General features: G+C 42.0%; 1 protein-coding gene across 3 annotated transcripts in view; it reads left to right on the top strand.

The window, feature by feature from the left end:
- LOC123762457 (glucose dehydrogenase [FAD, quinone]) overlaps positions 1 to 19477 on the top strand; it is a 134833-nt gene extending 115356 nt beyond the window's left edge. For 2 of the 3 annotated variants that reach the window (XM_069324884.1, XM_045748969.2), the window contains 12 exons: positions 580 to 820; positions 2002 to 2204; positions 4170 to 4359; positions 6115 to 6249; positions 6473 to 6594; positions 7370 to 7426; positions 8356 to 8469; positions 9512 to 9668; positions 10410 to 10567; positions 11704 to 11881; positions 14644 to 14869; positions 16028 to 19477. In XM_069324884.1, coding sequence (XP_069180985.1) covers positions 682 to 820; positions 2002 to 2204; positions 4170 to 4359; positions 6115 to 6249; positions 6473 to 6594; positions 7370 to 7426; positions 8356 to 8469; positions 9512 to 9668; positions 10410 to 10567; positions 11704 to 11881; positions 14644 to 14869; positions 16028 to 16184 — 1836 coding nt within the window. In that variant the 5' untranslated portion in view covers positions 580 to 681 and the 3' untranslated portion in view covers positions 16185 to 19477. Of the gene's footprint in view, positions 1 to 579; positions 821 to 2001; positions 2205 to 4169; positions 4360 to 6114; positions 6250 to 6472; positions 6595 to 7369; positions 7427 to 8355; positions 8470 to 9511; positions 9669 to 10409; positions 10568 to 11703; positions 12700 to 14643; positions 14870 to 16027 lie in introns of those variants that run through there. The other variant, XM_069324893.1, reaches the window with a different exon arrangement.
- Positions 19478 to 20724: the final 1247 nt, after the last annotated feature.

The raw sequence follows: 20724 nt of genomic DNA, 5'->3' as shown, positions 1-20724 counted from the left end.
TATACTGAGTGTATTGATAATGATAATAATATAATTGATAATGCATATTAATTATGTTATATTTTAGGCTTGGTCTGGTAGTGAGTTCAAGGCTTATCAACCTCTGTATGGTTATTAAAGCCACCATAATTGCTTACTGTTCAACCAGCATGTATACTTCAGCACCGAACACACTGTAGGAGCTACAGTGAACACTCGGTGAATATACACCAAACATCAGGATACGCTTCTCAATGGCAATATCCCTGAAAGGGTTTGTTTGGTGTTGGACTTGAGACTCATCAACTCTTGAAGGGTTATAAAGCACCTAACAAGTGCTTACTGACCATGGCGTAGGAGCAGAGACTACTCTTCAGTGCTCACACCGAGAAGCGGAGTATAATACACCTCTCGGTGAATATATCTGATGATTTACGTTATTATATCGCGTTTATATAGTCTTTCGTACTGGTGGATTTCTATTAAATGTCTTGTTTTATTATATATTTTTTCCCAGTTAAGCCTATCGTACATATGATTGGAGTCTCTCTCTCTCTCTCTCGTCATAATTTTATTTTGATTCAAATATTTTTATTCCAGGGAAGACAAGAGCAGTACAGTGGTGCCTAACCTGACCTTCAAGGAGCGATTGAGTGGCCTAACCCGATCATCGATAAGCGGTAGCGTGACCTAGGCAGAAGGATGACCTCGCCCCTGATGTTCTTTCGAGCGGTGCCGGTGGCCCTGATCCGGCTGCTGCTGCTGGTGGTGATCCGGGAGGCTGGTGAACACGTCTACGACGCCTCCGCCAGGCTCATTGACCAGTACGACTTTGTCGTCGGTAAGCTGGCTGGGGTCGTCCCTTGTTCTTTGGTGTGTGGTGGGCTTCCCTCTTGATCTTTATGTAAATGTGTCTGGATCTACAAGTAATTTAGTTATTTGCCTGTATTTTGAACACATGTTTATTTTGAAGTTTATTATTATGTACTGTATTTCTCTCTCTTTCTCTCTCTCTCTCTCTCTCTCTCTCTCTCTCTCTCTCTCTCTCTCTCTCTCTCTCTCTCTCTCTCTCTCTCTCTCTCTCTCTCTCTCTCTCTCTCTCCTCCCCCTCTCTCTCTCTCTCCTCCCCCTCCCCCTCCTGTCATTTAGATGTATAATCCCCCCCCCAACGGCCATAAGATGATGTGGTTCACAAAATTAATGGGCTGTCACGTTTTCGATTCATGGGTCCTCGGTAAGGTTAGGTTCGGGCAGTTTATAATACATCTTTTGTGTGACGTTGGAACATCTCAAGTTCAAGTATGTTTATTGAGGTGATGAAATTTTTGGGGTAGATTGCTTTTTTATTAATTTTTGAGGATTTCGATTTTTGTTGTTGGGGATTTGAATTGTTTGTTGGCAGATTTTATTATTTTTGGGGGTGGGGGCGATTGGCGGATTTTGAATTTGTTTGTTGGTGGATTTGGATTTTTTGTTTACTGATTAGGATTTTTTTTGCGGATTGGAATTGTTTTGTTTTGTTGGCGGATTTAGATTTTTTCTTCGAGGATTTGGAATTTGTTTTTGCCGGATTTTGAATTTATAGTTGGCAGAATTGGATTTTTTTAGGGGGGTTGGCGGATTTGGATATTTTTGTTTTTTATTTGTGCCTTTCGTTCGTCTCCCACCCTGAAACTGTATGAGGAAACCGGGATCCTGGTGCCAGATTCACGAAGCAGTTACGCAAGCATTTACGAACCTGTACATCTTTTCTCAATCTTTGGCAGCTTTGGTTACAATTATTAAACAGTTAATGAGCTCCGGAGCACCAGGAGGCTGTTTATAACAATAACAACAGTTGATTGTGAACTTTCCATGCTTGTAAACTGCTTAATAAATGTAACCAAAGCCGTCAAACATTGATGAAAGATGTACACGTTCGTAAGTACTTGCGTAACTGCTTCGTGAATCTGGCCCCAGGGTAGACTGAACAAAACTTTCCCCTGGTCTCTATTTTTCTTTTTCCTCCTCCCAACTACACAGTTGGTGGCGGATCTGCAGGCTGCGCCGTCGCTACGCGGTTGGCGGAGATCGGGAAATGGAAGGTGCTCCTGCTGGAGGCCGGAGGGACCCCTCCGCCAGAAAGCCATGTTCCAGGCCTCCATCAACTCCTCCTCCTTGGCGACCACGACTGGAAGTACTACTCGGCGCCACATAAAAACATATTTTTCGGCTTCACGGGTAACGTAAGTGACGACGATTGCGCAGCCTTCGCAATCCCAGACTCCAACCCATTCTCGCATTTTCTTACAGTCAATATTGACTTATTAAATACGTGCATATGTGACATACTAATGTATTGTGAATATTTTAGTTTACCTTGAAAAGCTTCATAGAAAACACCGACCTTACCTAACCTAGTTAGTATTTTAAGATAAGTTTTCTATGAAGCTTTTCAAGGGAAAGTAAAATATTCACAATAAATTAGTATGTCACATATGCACGTATTTAATAAGTCAATATTGACTATACGAAAGTGCGAGAACGGGTTGCAGACTCACCCCCTGGTATGGCAGATATTTGAGGCGTTTCATCGTGCATGCAAACATTCTTGTCACTAGACGGTGCTTAGAAATAGAGGAGGAGGAGGAGGAGGAGGAGGAAGGGGGATAATGAAGGAGACTGGGAATATGGTGAGAGAGAAGAAGAGAGGAAATATGGGTAATATACCATCACACTCACATTGTAGTACCCCTAATATTAATAATAGCAGGCGTCCCTAGTATTAATAGCTGTAGCTGGTCCGCGTGACTGTAGTACTAGAAGAGGTAGGAATAGTGTTGTAAGACAGAGGGGGGGGGGGTTACCATCGGTAAAGTTTGAATTCCACTCTTGACGGCAAATACTCTTTCTTGAAGGTTGTGAACTTTGACCTAATCAATTATAGCCTAAGTTTGCCCCTCACAAGGGAAGAAATAACAAATTCAATTTTCTTTCTCAATTTCTGTTAGTTCTTTTATATTTGTCAGACTTTATTTCCCTGGAAAAAGTTACGGGGTATGCTCACTCTATTCTGGCTCCTGTACCGTAGTGTGTGCTATGCTACAGGAGCATAGTGTGCTATGCTACAGGAGCATAGTGTGCTATGCTACAGGAGCATAGTGTGCTATGCTACAGGAGCATAGTGTGCTATGCTACAGGAGCATAGTGTGCTATGCTACAGGAGCATAGTGTGCTATGCTACAGGAGCATAGTGTGCTATGCTACAGGAGCATAGTGTGCTATGCTACAGGAGCATAGTGTGCTATGCTACAGGAGCATAGTGTGCTATGCTACAGGAGCATAGTGTGCTATGCTACAGGAGCATAGTGTGCTATGCTACAGGAGCATAGTGTGCTATGCTACAGGAGCATAGTGTGCTATGCTACAGGAGCATAGTGTGCTATGCTACAGGAGCATAGTGTGCTATGCTACAGGAGCATAGTGTGCTATGCTACAGGAGCATAGTGTGCTATGCTACAGTTCCGTTATTCTTTATTCTGGCTCCATTCTACCCAAACGGGTATTCTGGCTCCCGACAACGGGAATTAATATTAATTATATAACTAACATACTCCTAACCAAGATACTATAATAGAGTGAATATCAGCTAGAAGGCATCGCCTTCCAGCGCCCCCAAGTACTGTAGGAGCAGCAATGGTTGCAGTAGCAAAGTTATCATATATCATTTCCTATTGCATTTGCATGGTAGCTCTGGGTATAGCATGGTGTGATACCTCCCAACACCCTTACCCACCTGTGGTGTGGTCCGGGATTTACGGAAAGTAAGTAATTATCACAGGAAGGCACCAAGCCGGGAAGGCTACGTAGCACAGGATTTATGGGAAACATTTCTGTAGGAAGATATAGGTCTGTCATGTCCGAGGATTGCTAGGTGGTGTTGGGTTAAGTCTTTTATTTATGTTACAGATACAAAAAAGTTTCTTATTTGTCCAGATTCAATATTACAAAAGTCAACTTTCTGGTGGTCCATCACTCCATATTGGTACTTTCGATCAAATACTTACTATAAGTACTTATATTTAAAGTAGAGGAGTTATATTTGATCCACTCAACCATACACATTCCTTCTACAACACCACATGCAATGGAAATGTAGCCAGACAATCAACCGGGTCCTCCCAACTCTCCAACACATTTCTCCTCAACAGCGAACCCCTTATCCACGGGGACGGGTCATAGGCGGCTCATCAGTCATCAACTCCATGTTCTACTTGCGAGGCCACAGGAATGACTACGATAACTGGGAAGCCCTTGGCAATCCTGGCTGGGGGTTCAAGGACGTCTTCCCGTACTTCCTCAAGATGGAGGACTACAGGGGCAAGATCACCAAGAAAAATGGTAGGTACAGGTGGGTGCGCAGGACCTGGTAAGCTGAGCAGTGCGCATCATCTTCAACACATTTATAGTAATTGCTGAAATAAATGTAATTTTGAATATACAATAACGTAATACATTTACATGTGTTGTGGTGTTCTTTTGGACACAAATTTGAAGGTTTAAAATTAATTTCCAATGAAGTTATATGCTTTAAGTATTAAACAAATGCTAAAGTGTCAGGTTTTATAATATTATTACAAATGCAAAGTATTCCAGTTGATCCAAGATAAAACAATTCTGAAACAAGACAGTGCAATTTCCCAGTGTGTGTGTGTGTGTGTGTGTGTGTGTGTGTGTGTGTGTGTGTGTGTGTGTGTGTGTGTGTGTGTGTGTGTGTGTGTGTGTGTGTGATTGATTGATAAAGATTAAGCCACCCAAGAGGTGGCACGGGCATGAATAGCCAGTAAGTGGTACAATTTTTTTTTCTCAGTATTCTGAGGTTGCATTTAACCATCAAGCTGTTATCGCGGGGGAGGATACTGCTTCACAGTCTTTATGAGGGTGTCCAGCTGCTGGACACCTTTGTTGACCAGGAGAGTGGCTGTGTTGATGGCTTCTGGGTGGGCACTGCATGATTCAGGAACTCTTAAAGCTCTTCTAAGGTCATTGGTTGCTTCACATTCCAGAAGATAGTGAAGTAATGGCTTTTCTGTGACAGTTTGGCAGAAGATGCACTCTCTCTGTCGGGGTTCACTAATCTCCCAGTTGCATCTGTAACCTAGACGTAGTCTATATAACCTGACTGCTATTTCCCTGTGGATTCCTTTCGGGATATTTAACCTTTCTAATTTGGTTGCCTGAAGATACCATGTTGCAGATGGCGAACCTTCAGCTATTCTCTGGTGTAGGTAGGCTTTGTTGAGATGTGAGAGTTTTTTGGTGATGATGTTTTTTATGTTCTCTAGGCTGGGTTGAATTGTTTTATGTATCACTGGATGACGAGCTGCCAATTTAGCAATTTCATCAGCTTTTTCATTTAATGGGATTCCAATATGGGATGGGATCCAGTTTAAAGTTATATTGAGTCCTTTGCCTTTAGCAACTGCTCCAAGGTGTGTGTGTGTGTGTGTGTGTGTGTGTGTGTGTGTGTGTGTGCGTGTGTGTGTGTGTGTGTGTGTGTGTGTGTGTGTGTGTGTGTGTGTGTGTGTGTGTGTGTGTGTGTACTCACCTAGTTGTACTCACCTAGTTGTGTTTGCGGGGGTTGAGCTCTGGCTCTTTGGTCCCGCCTCTCAACCGTCAATCAACAGGTGTACAGATTCCTGAGCCTATCGGGCTCTGTCATATCTACACTTGAAACTGTGTATGGAGTGAGCCTCCACCACATCACCCCCTAATGCATTCCATTTGTCAACCACTCTGACACTAAAAAAGTTCTTTCTAATATCTCTGTGGCTCATTTGGGCACTCAGTTTCCACCTGTGTCCCCTTGTGCGTGTTCCCCTTGTGTTAAATAGACTGTCTTTATCTACCCTATCAATCCCCTTCAGAATCTTGAATGTGGTGATCATGTCCCCCCTAACTCTTCTGTCTTCCAGCGAAGTGAGGTTTAATTCCCGTAGTCTCTCCTCGTAGCTCATACCTCTCAGCTCGGGTACTAGTCTGGTGGCAAACCTTTGAACCTTTTCCAGTTTAGTCTTATCCTTGACTAGATATGGACTCCATGCTGGGTGTGTGTGTGTGTGTGTGTGTGTATATAAACTTTTGTTCCACCCCCAGCTCACCTTCATGGGTTCGGCGGGCCTCTGACAGTGGAGAACAAGAAGTGGAGAACTCCAATAGTGCAGGGATGGCTGAAGGCTGGGAAGCTGTTCGGGTACAATACAGTGGATCCCAGCGACCCTAACCTTATAGGTAAGTTTCTCCTTCACTCCCCTAAAAGTATAATCACTTTTAGAGTTTAGTCCTGGATTACGTTGCAGACTTGTTGCTTGGTCAGTAAGCTGTTGTGGGGGACTTAACAACCCTTCAAAACCAAACTATTACTTGTGTAATGACTGAAGCTGATTTGCTAATGTATCGCTGCTCCATCTGCTACCATAACTGGTGTTAAGAGCTGCTACTGCAAACTTTCCAGGCTTCTCTGTGGTGGACTACACAACGAGGAACAGCATGCGTTGGTCCACGGCCGAAGCCTACGTCAAGCCCTCAACCTTCAGATCCAACCTTCATGTCGTCCTCAATGCACACGTCACTCAGGTACGTTGATGTCACTACCTGTGGCCGAGCATGTCTTCTAGCAAGTGACGTACGTGCATACATCAAATGACGTACAAACATACACGTCACCAAGCAAATGACAAACACACACAGTAATTGCCTATGCTTCCAGCATAGGCAATTAAATTATAACACTGGACCAAATTATATTACATTAGTGTAAATCTAAACTACAAAGCACAGTATTTAGAGACTCGACATTTAGTTGCATATTTCCTACATGAGGTTTATGTTATTTTATTTATTTATTTATATACAAGAAGGTACATTGGGTTTGTTAGAATACATAGCATAGTACAGTAATTACACTCTTGTAAAGCCACTAGTACGCGCAGCGTTTCGGGCAGAAATCACTCATGTTTGATAAGCATTCCTGATTTCTTGTAACAAAATTGTAATGTGTTCTACGAAATTAAGTTGATAAAAAGTCGTTTTTAAATGTACATATTATAATATGAAAAAGATTCAGACCATTTTATATGCCAACAAATAATGTAAAATCATAAAAATCACGGGTTTTTCCTTCTGATAACATTAACATGTCTTGCTTATATCAGTTGGAGATACAGAATGGAAGGGCACTCATGATGTTGTTCTCCAACTGTTCAAACTGTGCGTTTTAAGAACATAACATAAGAACAAAGGTAACTGCTGAAGGCCTATTGTCCCATTCGAGGCAGCTCCTATATATAACCACCCAATCCCACTCATATATACATTATTAATAATGCAATAATTCTGGTTTCATCTTTAGATATTATTTAACGAGAAGAAGAGAGCAGTAGGAGTCAAATTCCTGCACAAGGGAAAGGTACGTATATCATAACCTATTATTATTATTAGCATTTGCTTTGGTGAGATTTCCTTTTATACCTAGTATATGTATGCTTAAAGAAGCCTATCTTGATTTTGTGTGTTCATTATGCACCCCATACCCATCCAGTGGGCGGTAGTGGACCCCATTCCCATCCCTTGGGAGGTAGTGGACCCCATTCCCATCCCTTGGGATGTCGTGGACCCCATTCCCATCCCTTGGGAGGTAGTGGACCCCATTCCCATCCCTTGGGAGGTAGTGGACCCCATTCCCATCCCTTGGGAGGTAGTGGACCCCATTCCCATTCCTTGGGAGGTAGTGGACCCCATTTCCATTCCTTGGGAGGTAGTTGACCCCATTCCCATCCCTTGGGAGGTAGTGGACCCCATTCCCATCCCTTGGGAGGTAGTGGACCCCATTCCCATCCCTTGGGAGGTAGTGGACCCCATTCTCATCCCTTGGGAGGTAGTGGAAATAGTTATAGAGGCGCCGATTTGGCTTAAAAACTAAATCACAAAATTCGTTTAGCTAAGCAAGTAACAGTTTGGTGGAACTAGTGATGCAGTTTTGCATTTTGGCTTAGCGAGGAACTTGATAATCTGTAACTTTATTGATGGTTGTGAATGGAATGTTAATGGGATAGTTTTATGTTTTAGGAGTAATTACCAACCACACCCTACACGACCAATCTAACCTCTTCCACCACCCTGTTAATATTTTAACCCCCCCCCCTCTTCCACTCCACATGGAGTGGAGTGGAAGAGGGAGTGGCGTGGAAGTTCACTCCTCTTCCACCAGACACTACACAGGGTAACCTCCCCATCCCATCCCCCACACAAATGGAACTCCCCCCCTCCAACCCCACATATTGGAACCCCTTTCCCCTGCCTCCCCCGCACCTGGTAAACTCTCGCCCTCCCCCACAGGTAAAGTCAGTACACGCCAGGCGGGAGGTGATCTTGTCTGCTGGCGCCATCAACTCTCCCCAGATCCTGATGCTGTCTGGCGTGGGACCCGCCGACCAGCTTGACCGCCACGGTGTATGTATCCCTATTCTTACCGCCACGGTGTATGTATCCCTATTCTTACCGCCACGGTGTACGTATCCCTATTCTTACCGCCACGGTGTACGTATCCCTATTCTTACCGCCACGGTGTATGTATCCCTATTCTTACCGCCACGGTGTATGTATCCCTATTCTTACCGCCACGGTGTATGTATCCCTATTCTTACCCCCACGGTGTACGTATCCCTATTGTTACCGCTACGGTGTATGTATCCCTATTCTTAGCACCTCGGTGTACGTATCCCTCTCCTCCTCCTCCACCTTTTATCCTCCTATCTATACTGGACAATTTGGAGGATATTGTTCGAGACAACTTCTTCAAACGGTCAGATGTAACAGGAACAAGGAGCAGTGGTATCAAGTTCAACCAGGCACTGTGTTGGACTGAAAACAGGAGAACCTTTTTCACCCATAGAGCTATAAACCCATGGAACCGCCTAAATGCCAAAACGCTGTTTAATTTTGGAATCTAGCTTGAAATATCATCGGGACAAATTTGGGACCTTTGACAAGCCGTCGGCTTCTTGTCCTCTTCAAAGGCCCCTAGAGTGTTAGTGGCCCTCAGGTAAATTTACGTAAAATCTCCTACTCTTCGTCATCCTCTCCTACTTCTACTATTCCTCCTTTCTACCGAGTAGCGTTTTAATTTTTACTTGAAGAAACTCGCATTCAAGTCTTTTCATTTGTAACCTAAATTCTTCTCTTCCGAGAAGTGCCAAAATGTTTTCCACTGAGAACAAGACATTTGAATCCGTGTGATCATGAGCAACAAAACCTCAAAAATTCCAATCATTTCAGGGTTCCCACAAGCATAGAACAATCGAAAACGTTCCCCTATAGAACGCATACATCACCCCTACGATAATTCTAGGTATCATTACAATCAAATGTTTCATACGTTCCGTTGTCAGACTCAACCCTCAAAAAAACGATACAGTACAGCGTTTCGTGCGTTCCATTGTCAGGTTCACCGTGAAAAACCGCACAGTACAACGTTCGTATGTTCCATTGTCAGATTCCGTTGGTGGCGAACGTTCCGGGCGTTGGCCGAAACCTGATGGATCACGCCTACCTCAACGGCATCTCTTGGACCACCAGGAACGGATCGTCATTCAACGTTCTGGACACCGCCAGGCCCGAGGTTCTGAAGGAGTACATCCATCGGAGGGACGGTGAGTAATATTCTGTTGTTGGAGAGAAAAAGGGAGAGAAAGAGAGAGCACTTATTTTAGTGAAGTGGAACAATACAATAGAGGAAGAAAAGTGCACTTGTACCTCATCAGTGTTGGATATCCGTGTGCATGGGAAATAGACTTACAGGTTCCAGAGGAAGAAAGGAAATGTTTCAGAAGAAGGGAGGTGATAGTCGGCAAAGTTCATAGCGGAGCTGAGGTGGCCCATCGGTCGGACGTTGGAGTCGAGGTTTCCAGTCTTAAACATCTGAGAAAGTGTAAGTTTGTTGAGTAAAATGCCCAGGGTAAAAGCCCCTGTTGGGAAGCTATCTGTGAGTATGTATATATATATATATATATATATATATATATATATATATATATATATATATATATATATATATATATATATATATATATATATATATATATATATATAGTACTAGTTGGAGATGTCTTGGCATAAAAGGATGCTATAGGTTCACCAAGCACTCCCATACCCAAGTGCAGGGTTGGTCATACAGCCTATACAACCTCCTTATGCAATAGCCGATCGGTGAACTAAAACACTTCATATTCTTATTCAACCAGCCTTTTTCTGATATACCTTTCGGTGTAGAAATCTACTAACATCATTCACGGACGATACATACACATATTCAGACCCAAAGAAACCAAAGACAGAGTTGCCGGTACTCTAATCCATTTGTGTTCTGTCTGAGGTCCTTCTCTGATACACAGGACTGCTGACAACGGCCGTCTCCATCGAGGCTTATGCGTATCCGCTGGCGGAAGTTGGAGACCCCAACTGGCCCGAAGTGCAGGTCACCTTCCTACCCTTTACCGTCGGCAACGACTTCGGCATCCTCTCCTCCCACATTCTTGGCTTCAGAAAGGACGTACGTCTAACCCTTCCCCCTTCCCCTCCTTCATCGTCTTTCTCGTGTATCGTGTATATTATCACTAATTTCATCTGATTGTTGGACTTCATGATTTTCGTGAAAACTGAAGGCTTTGTGTGCATTATTTGCTTCATAAATCATCGACTTATTTATTTTGTTATTAGTTTTGATCATGTTCTTTTAAGCTATATTGAATATTGTTACATTAGATAATAGAGAAATGTATGTCAATTCTGATAAGTAATGACTTGCTGAGGTTCGATCACTGACCATAATTGATCAGAAAAATGATGCATACATCGTAGTGCTGTAATTCTTCGTTTGATTAGTATTAGCATACGACATCAGTCATGTATCTAATAACAAATTCTTCCATCTCAAAAGTTAATGATTACGATGATTATATAAAGTTCATTAGACAGAAATGAATACGCTAACATAAGTTTTCTGAATACCAGCAGCAAACATAACTTATCCTTTCACGTGGACTGCCTCCAAAGAGCTAATGTTTTGCTCTCTAACTCCCGTACATATGTTCCTTTGGTTTCTGATAACCCTTTGAATCCCCCTTAAAACTCTTTTTGTTTTTTAACCGTAAACTAAAACAGATCTTTAGTATCTGTCCTCCTGCCTTTGATCTTGTCAAACGTTTCCGTATCATTTACCCTTCTCTTCCTTATTTCTACGGTCTTCCTAAAACTCACGAGCCTGGTGTTCCTCTTCATCCTGTCATTTCTTGGAGAGGCTGTATTGGCTATCCTCTTGGCTCCTGGCTTGCCAGAACTCTAACTCCTTATCTTGGTATTTTTTCTCCTGCTCACCTCCGTCACTCTCGTGACTTCCTTGCAAGATTGCGTCTGCAGCCCTACTGTAAGAGGCTTAGTCTTAATGTTGATTCTCATTGTATTGAGAATCGATACAATGAGATTCAATTCAATGAATCAATACAATGAGATTCAATTCAATGAATCAATACAATGAGATTCAATTCAATGAATCAATACAATGAGATTCTTATTCTCATTGTTTCCCCTTGAGGATTTTCCTCTTTTCTTAGTCACAAGGCGGCTGAGGGCCTTCTTCATCTCCTGATAACTTACCCTTTTCTCTCACTCTTTCCCACTCGTGTACAGCTCTACCACCAGTACTTCGTCAATCTGGGTGGGCGGGAAGGGTTCTCCATCACTCCCTTTCTCGCCAGACCCAAGAGCAGAGGATCCATCACCCTCAGGTCCGCCGACCCGTTCGACCCGCCAGTCATCGACCTCAACTACTTCGACCACCCCGACGACATGGCAGCGTTTATCAGAGGTAAGGGATATAAGGGCAGGAAGTGTGAGTGGTGATATGTCATCACCCACGACGGAGACATGGTAGAGGGTTGTTGAGTGGAAGGTCCTTGTGAGGTGAAAGGTTATTTTAATATAAGAACGTCATAAAATAGCGACATGTCAAAACTATCCCTTCGACAAGATATGTGTTGCAATAAGAATGTCTCGGAGAAGCTGCAATTGCTCATATTGTCCAACACTGTCAACAATTAGACACTGTTTCACGTTACGATGCATCCTTCTAACATTATTCTGCCACTGTGAGAGATGGTCGAAGCATCTCCAGCATGTCCATTAAAATTAGTTGATGTATGGCAGAAATATTTGGTGCTCACCGTCTTCCCTGCCCTTCGCCACCTTCCCTGCCCTTCGCCACCTTCCCAGCCCTTCGCCACCTTCCCTGCCCTTCGCCACCTTCCCAGCCCTTCACCACCTTCCCTGCCCTTCGCACCCCTTGAATGGGGGATAATCTCCCACGGTGCAGTTGTCTCTCTGGGTACAAATTGTGAATCTGATTCATTCTGAGTGCAGTTGTAATGTTAGTAAAACATTTTGAACAATGTTCGACTGGCCGAGTCCGGGGCCTGACGACTGAGAGGAGAGCAATCGGGGTTGATAGTCATAAGGGTCCGGGGTCGATCCGTGGCGGAGGCAGAAACAAATGGGCAGAGTTTATTTCACCCTGATGCACCTGTTCATCTAGTAGTAAATAGGTACCTGGGAGTTGGACAGCTGCTACGAGCTGCTTCCTGGAGATGTGTGTGTGTGTGTTTACTAGTTGTGTTTTTGCGGGGGTTGAGCTTTGCTCTTTCGGCCCGCCTCTCAACTGTCAATCAACTGTTTACTAACTACATTTTTTTTTTTTTTTTTTTTTTACACACCACACCACACACCCCAGGAAGCAGCCCGTGACAGCTGACTAACTCCCAGGTACCTATTTACTGCTAGGTAACAGGGGCACTTAGGGTGAAAGAAACTTTGCCCATTTGTTTCTGCCTCGTGCGGGAATCGAACCCGCGCCACAGAATTACGAGTCCTGCGCGCTATCCACCAGGCTACGAGGCCCCGTGTGTGTGTGTGTGTGTGTGTGTGTGTGTGTGTGTGTGTGTGTGTGTGTGTGTGTGTGTGTGTGTGTGTGTGTGTGAAAAAATTGGGATTAAGAACTTGCCCGAAACGCTATGCGTGCTGATGGCTGTAAAAGAATGTAAGAACTCTTGTATATATAAAGAAATAAACGTAGACCTTCAATAAAGAATATCTGGAGCGTTTTGTTTTGTTTTTTGCAAGGTTAGGAGGAGCTAGCCTAAGAAATGTTATACCAATTAGAACACTAATTTCAGTAACACGATCAACGACGTTCGGAATATGTTATTAGTATCTTTGTAGAACGAGGCCACCTAAGGACAATCCTCAAAGTTTCTTCTGAATTTTTTCAAGCCATCTAAGCTTTCTTTCAGGCAGTAAAGGAAGCAGAGGTGCAGCATAATCTACTAAAGATGTGATGTATGTAAGGTACATCATTGTGACATTTGGCACCGTAGCCTGAGTGATACCCTGACACAGCCTGGAGACTCTTTTTAAGTGTCTCTTATACTGACATGCCGGTCTGACTACAACATGACCATACAGTGGGACCTCAAGGCCAAGGTATTTGAATGTGTTTCCGTATCCATCATTCCGTAGCTGGGAGTCATCATGCCTGAATTTACCTGAGGGGCCACTAGTGGGTTCGTTGAGGACAGGAACCCGGTGGCTTGTCAAAGGTTTCCCCCCAATTGTCCAGGTGATTTTTTCCAGCTGTATTTTAAAACTCAGCAGAGTTTTGGTGTTTACGCGCTTGGGCGGGTAGGCGGTTCCACGGGTTTACAACCTTATGGGTGAAAAAGCATCTCCTTATGCAGGCGATGAGTCACAATAACGTGGCTAAAGTATGTTGACCAGACCACACACTAAAAGGTGAAGGGACGACGACGTTTCGGTCCGTCCTGGACCATTCTCAAGTCGATTGAAATGGTCCAGGACGGACCGAAACGTCGTCGTCCCTTCACCTTCTAGTGTGTGGTCTGGTCAACAAAGCATCTCCTGTTTTATTTGTAATTGCATCTGGCGATTATCTCTTCCCTGCCTGGGTGGACACAGATATATTTTCTATTATCTACTGAGATGACTAAATAGTGATTCTGTCGTGAGTCTAATACAGAGTTAAGAGTCTTGAGTGTCAGCATATCCAGTGATGGGTATCATTATATCATCAGCATAGCTAATGATGTGTTCGTTGGGTGTACTAGGCTCAGAGTTTAGCAAAATATTATTTAAAATATTAAATAAGGTAGGCTGAGGACACCTACCGGTTGGGTGTCTAATTCAAAGCCTCTTGTTAAATGCTTATGCCCCTGGAACAATATAGATGAGAATATCAGTTGAAACAGTGCGGGGATTGGAACTAGCATTCTGGTAGGTACCAGTCCCACACCGTGACCAACTAGGCCACGACAGGACAAAAACTATTCAACTAGGTTGAATAGTTGACTATTCAACCAGCTGGGATCGTCAGACTCCTTTAGTGGACTCAATAGTGCCGGGTTGAATAGCTTTTGTCCTGTCATGACCTAGTGGGTTCAGGCATGCATCTGGTATTCATCGGATTCACAAACTTGTTCACAGAAACTCATCATGCATAATTCCACCGCGAAACTTGAAAAACATTAAAAATCTCCCACTTACTCATATTTTCTCTAACAGGTATAAGGTTCGGTATTAAAATTGGAGAGTCACCTCCTCTCAAAGATGACTTCGATGCCGTGTTCTACGACCGTGTGCTGCCGGGGTGCGAGCACGAGGTTCTCTACTCTGACAAGTACTGGGAGTGCTACGCCAGGAGTCTCGCGGGGACCATCTACCACCCTACCGGCACTTGCAAGATGGGCCCCACCTCAGACCCCTACAGTGTCGTCGACGCCCAGCTCAGGTTGGCGGGAATTAGAGAAAGTGTGTGTGTGTGTGTGTGTTTGTGTGTCAGAGTGAGAGTGAGTTAGTTAGAGAAGGAAGAGACAGAATGACAAAGAAAAACACACACACATCTCAGTTATATCCAGCTGATTGTTTGCTTTACGTAGCATAAACAAACAAAAAGCCACATAAAAGCTTCAATGTGAATATGGGGGAACAGGAGTCAAGTCAAAATTCAAGGTTGAAAACAGTAGTTAAATCATTATAATTCATTGTGTCGGGGGGACAGACAGCCAATTTATACATACATAACCATACATAACATGTTAGACTTATATCGAGAGTGGTTAAATGTCAGTGGTTAACCAAGGTGTCAGCGCAAGGTGCAGGAATATTAAGAAATGTATGAACACAGAATGTCATTTTACATATTAATATTCATGTTTATTTTGCAACATACTTACACATAAGACATTTACATAAACTCGATTGATGAAGATTAAGCCCACCCAACAGGTGGCACGGGCATGAATAGCCCGTAATATATATAAACTGAATAGACTTCAGGAGTTACAACCCGCTACTGTGTCAGGTAAGTCCACTACGGGCTCACCATAGCCCGTGCTACTTTGATACTTTTTGTTCCTAGAAGCTGAATCTTAAACAACAAATAAACTTCAGGAGTTGGGACCTCAGAACACTGAAAAGATTTACTGAAGCAAAAATTGTACCACTTACGGGCTATTTATGCCCGTGCCACGTCTTGGGTGGCTTAATCTTTATCAATCAATCAATCCATCTTCAGGAGTAATCGGTGGCTGCTTAGAAGTCAGTGCCTGAGGGTAATTATGTGACAGTAGGCTTACAAGTTTTTCATTTGTTATGCAAGCAATTGTTTTTTTATTTTTAAATTTATTCTTCAATTTATTGGGCTAATAATTTGTTTCAAAATAGTTTCTTGCGTCAGCTGCCAGTCATACTATTTATTTTAAGTTCAGTAATTACTGCATCGTTTAAGATGTTGGGCTTCAGAAAATTAACACCAATAGTAGTGACTTTAGGGTGAGATTTGGTTGGTTGGTGAGTTACAGAAATAAAAAAATAGAGGCCCAAAGACACAGCCCAACAGAACGGCAATGTTACTGAAAATTTTTTTATCTCCTTTTCTGTTGTGCAGGGTCCGGGGCGTGGCGGGCCTGCGTGTGATAGATGCCTCCATCATGCCAGCAATTACCACCACTAACACCAATGCCCCAACCATCATGATCGGAGAGAAGGCCGCCGATATGATCAAGTTGCACTGGGGAGCTCCCATCAGTACCCCGCTGGGATAAGAACGACCAGTGATCGAAGCGCATCTGAAAGGTTTTAGCTTTATGTCCTGTGCCGGTGTACTCGTCTTGTGTGTTGTTTTGCTTTCCTGTTGAGGGGTGACTCGTCCAAGCTACGATGTTTACTACAGTGTTGCAGATGTTTGTCGCATGATTTCCACCGAGGTGCTGTGCATGGCTGATAAGTTGATACATCTCTGGCAACTCACGTAGGTCTCAATGAAGTTAGTTGGGCTTTATTTGAGTCAATACTTGAATTAGTCCAGACCTGACCTTAGTCAGTTTAGGTCTAAGTGAGAGTCACCTGAGCATCAGGTAAGTCATGTAATCCTCATTTGAATCAGTTTGCCCTCATCTTAGTTAGGTGGTCATCAGTTGAGTTACATACGAATGAACCGAGTCCGGTGAACCTTAGCTGAGTCCAGCGAGTCTTAGCTGAGGTTGGTGAGTCTCAGTTAGCCCAGATTCAACAGGTGTCTATCTGCTATACAAAACATCTTTAATTTGTGGGGCTGGAAGATTGCGATCGGTCGATTAAATCTCTCCTCTAACTGAACCCGCTCTTAGACTCATATGTATGTTCTAAAAGCCGAATCCTGTGGATGAGGTGAGGAATAAGGAGCAGCAGATACCTGAGTAAGTTGTGCCGCCATAGGTAATCATTAAATACCGAGGTGGTGGCGTAGAGGGTCGTATCACTGCCCTGTTGTCCCAGCGCAACCCGTCCTCTTAAAAATAACGTCACTTTTCGCTGGTATGCGCACTATGGGCAAATTTGGACGTAATTTGAAATAAAATCGACTCACAAAAGTGACGTACTGTTCCGTTTTCTGTTTGAGTCGTCCGGCTTACTCGGCCCGCTTAGAAAAGGATTCTTTTCGCGACCCAGGTTCGAGGCGCCAGCTTAAGCTTTCATTGTTGCGCTGATCCGGTTTCTCTCGTTTTTTCAATCAGTGAAGTAAATTAAAGCCCTGGAAAAAAATAGCATATGAATAGGGGAAATTGTAGAAGGGCGGCCTATTGGCCCATAGGAGGCAAACTCCTATTATGTCTAACCTACGTTTGAAACAATCCAGGGACTCTTACGTCAATTATATTACTCGTTAATTTATTACAGAAATGTGCAGCCCCAGTCACACTGTAATATTTATCCAGGTCTTTTATGAATCTAATAGAGTTTTCACCTTACGTTTCACTGCCACTGGATTGCCTCTGTTCCTTGCAGTAATTGATGTAACTAGATGTTAAAACATTGGCAGATTGTGTTGTAAAGAAAATATATTTAATTATTTATTTATTTATTTATTTATTTATTTATTTATTTATAAGAACGTTAAATGGGTTAGTTTAGAATATTTTATGTGCAAACGGTACATGCATGGTACAATACAACCCTATGGTGTTGAATTGTGCAACCTGTTCTCCAAAGGCACAAACTATGGTCTTGAATGTTATTTGTCCCACAAAACCATTAACATGATGCTAAATTACCCATCCCGGTTCCAGTGCCTGGTTAAGGCCTAATGGCCAACATGCCAATAACAACACAGTAATAGTAATAATAATAATGAACAATGAAATCACAGTACCCAGAATGTATCAATGATAATATCAGTAGGAGCTATGAGGAGGATTCGAACTTGCACACTTGGTATTCTCATGCACACACGCCTACACCACGAGTTGGTGTAGTTTGACAACCCGTCCTCAGACCAAGTCCATTCCATCCAGAGGTCGACCCCAAAGACGCATTCATCAATTTCAACATGCTGTTCATTCAAAATAGGTAGTTTCTCAAATATAAAATAATATTGTTATATATTAGCACACACTGCATATTTAGGCATTTGCTTAGGTTAGGTTAGGTATTTAGGTTCTGTTGGCGGTTATTTGTATTTGTAGTACGTGGGTGAAGCATTTACAGGGTTGTGGTTCGAACAAAAGTCGTCAGCGAAGCACTTTATTGATTTATATACAAGAAGGTACTTTGGGTTTATGGGAGTACATAGCATTAATGTTTTACATTCTTGCAAAGCCACTAACACACACACAGCGTTTCGGGCAGGTCCTTAATGTAACGAGTAATTATAAGTAGGTAATTTGTAGCAAAATTTGACGAATATTAATAGGTACACAGTAGCATAATTTAAGGATTATCAACAGGTACACAGTAACATAATTTAAGGATTATCAACAGGTACACAGTAGCATAATTTAAGGATTATCAACAGGTACATTGTAGCATAATTTGAGGATTATCAACAGATACATTGTAGCATAATTTAAGGATTATCAAGAGTTACTCTGTAGTATAATTTGAGGATTATTAATAGGTAAATTGTAGTCAAATTTGCATTCAGTACAAGAACCATGATATAAGTTGATAGCAATGATTACAATGATGAAGTTGCATAGCTTAGGCACATATATTGGGGGAGTGGGTAGCACAAGTTACAGGGCGAGTTTGAAGCACTATGTTGGAAACTATGAGGATGAAAATAGGTGCTTTTTGGTTTGACGTTCGAATAATGCATAACTTGTTCGGGAAGTGTTCGGATGTCATCAGTTGTGTGTGGTGTGTAAATGGTTTTGAATTCATAACCAGGGGGTTTGGCGGGTGCATGGAATGGACTGTTTGCCTTTGTTTATGAGGACGGGGTGTATTTGAACCTGTACACTTGGTTTGAATCGTCCTCATGGCTCCTACTGATTTTCTGAGTAATAATAATGATAGAGACCTCGGTTGCAAAACCTCTACACAGGCAAACATTTACGTGAGTTGTGATGTATTTATTTATTTAGTTATAAATATACAAGAAGGTACATTGGGTTTGTAAGAGTACATAGGTTTGTGTTTACATTCTTGTAAAGCCAATGTTGTATGCACAACGTTTCGGGCAGGTCCTTAATCTGACAGATAATACTAAGTAGGTAAATTGTAGCAAAATTTATAAAATGTAACAGGTACATTGTAAGAAAAAATTGTGAGAGATTAGTAGATATATTAAAGCACATTGATAGCTTTGATTGATAGCAGTGATAGGTTGATTGATAATTTGACAGAGATTAATAGGCACAATAAAGCATATATTGCAGAAACATGTGAGATAAGATACATATACGCCTGCTCAATGTTGTCTACAACTGATAATGTTTGTGTAATGTACTTGAGAAGTAATGACGTATTTACTGACAGAGGTGATAATGTTTGTCTAGTGTTGCTTAAATATTCATGAAATTTTGAATCTATAACTGTAGATATTATGTCATGCTAGAATATAATGAGAGCTTTTTCATGTCACATAAATTATAAAATATTTATAATATATATATTATATATATATATATATATATATATATATATATATATATATATATATATATATATATATATATATATATATATTTTAAAATATATATACAGTATATATATATGCTCGAGTGTGGTAAGGTCCGGTTCCCTCAGTCTTTCCTCTTAGCACAAACCCTTCAGATCAGAAACTAGTCTTGTTGCATATGTTTGGATCTCTTGTAGTGTTTTGTTTATTTATTGAAATAATAAACCTATTCTCGGTATTAAGAGTTTTATATCCTAGCATAATTTGATTTGTTGTTAATACCACATTCACTTGAATGGTCGAAAATTTAAATGCCCGATTATGCAAATCAATGAAATGTTATTAACCAGGCTATTGTGGAATGCGTATTGCATGATATGCATGAATGAGTGGATACCAGAAATTTTAGCCAAATATCCCCAGTTTGCTAACTGTAGGTAGTAACTAAGTGATTGTAACCTATCCACCGCTGCCCAGTGGATGGGGGGCGGTGTGCAGGACAAACATATAAATTTTGACACTAGCTCTCCACATATGTCAGTTGCTTAATTTAGAACCTGTACTTGAGGTCGATCTCGAACCCATTGTTGATGTGATGACTTATATTGAATTTTGTAACTAGCTCATCAAGATTGTAACTTGCTTAGCTAAATGAATTGTGGGGTTCAGTCCCTGAGCCCATTATGTGCCTCTGTAACCCTTTCCACTACCGCCCACAACATGGGTATGGGGTGCATAATAAATGAACTAAAGTAACTGATGCTGAGACACCTTAGTGTTACTGCAATGAATGTTTTAAAGTCTCGGTTTGGTACCAGTTAGGTACTCTTTTGAGATTCTTATTGTTAGTATTCACGGCCTGGCTGGTAGGACGGGAGTCTTGTACCTAAGAGGCCCGAGTTCGAATCTGCAATGATCCAAATGAATAACGTAGTATTACCCATGCTATTGTGGATTGTATCTTATATGTATACACACAGATAGAGGGGAGAGGAGATGATACATTATATATTATAGTTTTATTACCCAGGGGATGTTGTCATTATATTTGTATTATAGATATGGGGTTTATGCATGAAATGTTTCATTCAAAGAATTAGTTATGTTAGAATAAGAATAAATAGTGGTGCTAGCGCATTAAGTAAATATAGTAACTGTAAAATGCACGTTTTATTCACCATGGGATAATAAACTCCCATTAGCGA

The sequence above is a fragment of the Procambarus clarkii genome, chromosome 2 (assembly GCF_040958095.1).
Source record: "Procambarus clarkii isolate CNS0578487 chromosome 2, FALCON_Pclarkii_2.0, whole genome shotgun sequence".
In the NCBI taxonomy this organism is placed as follows: Eukaryota; Metazoa; Arthropoda; class Malacostraca; order Decapoda; family Cambaridae; genus Procambarus; species Procambarus clarkii.
This window is presented reverse-complemented; position numbering and strand designations above follow the sequence as displayed.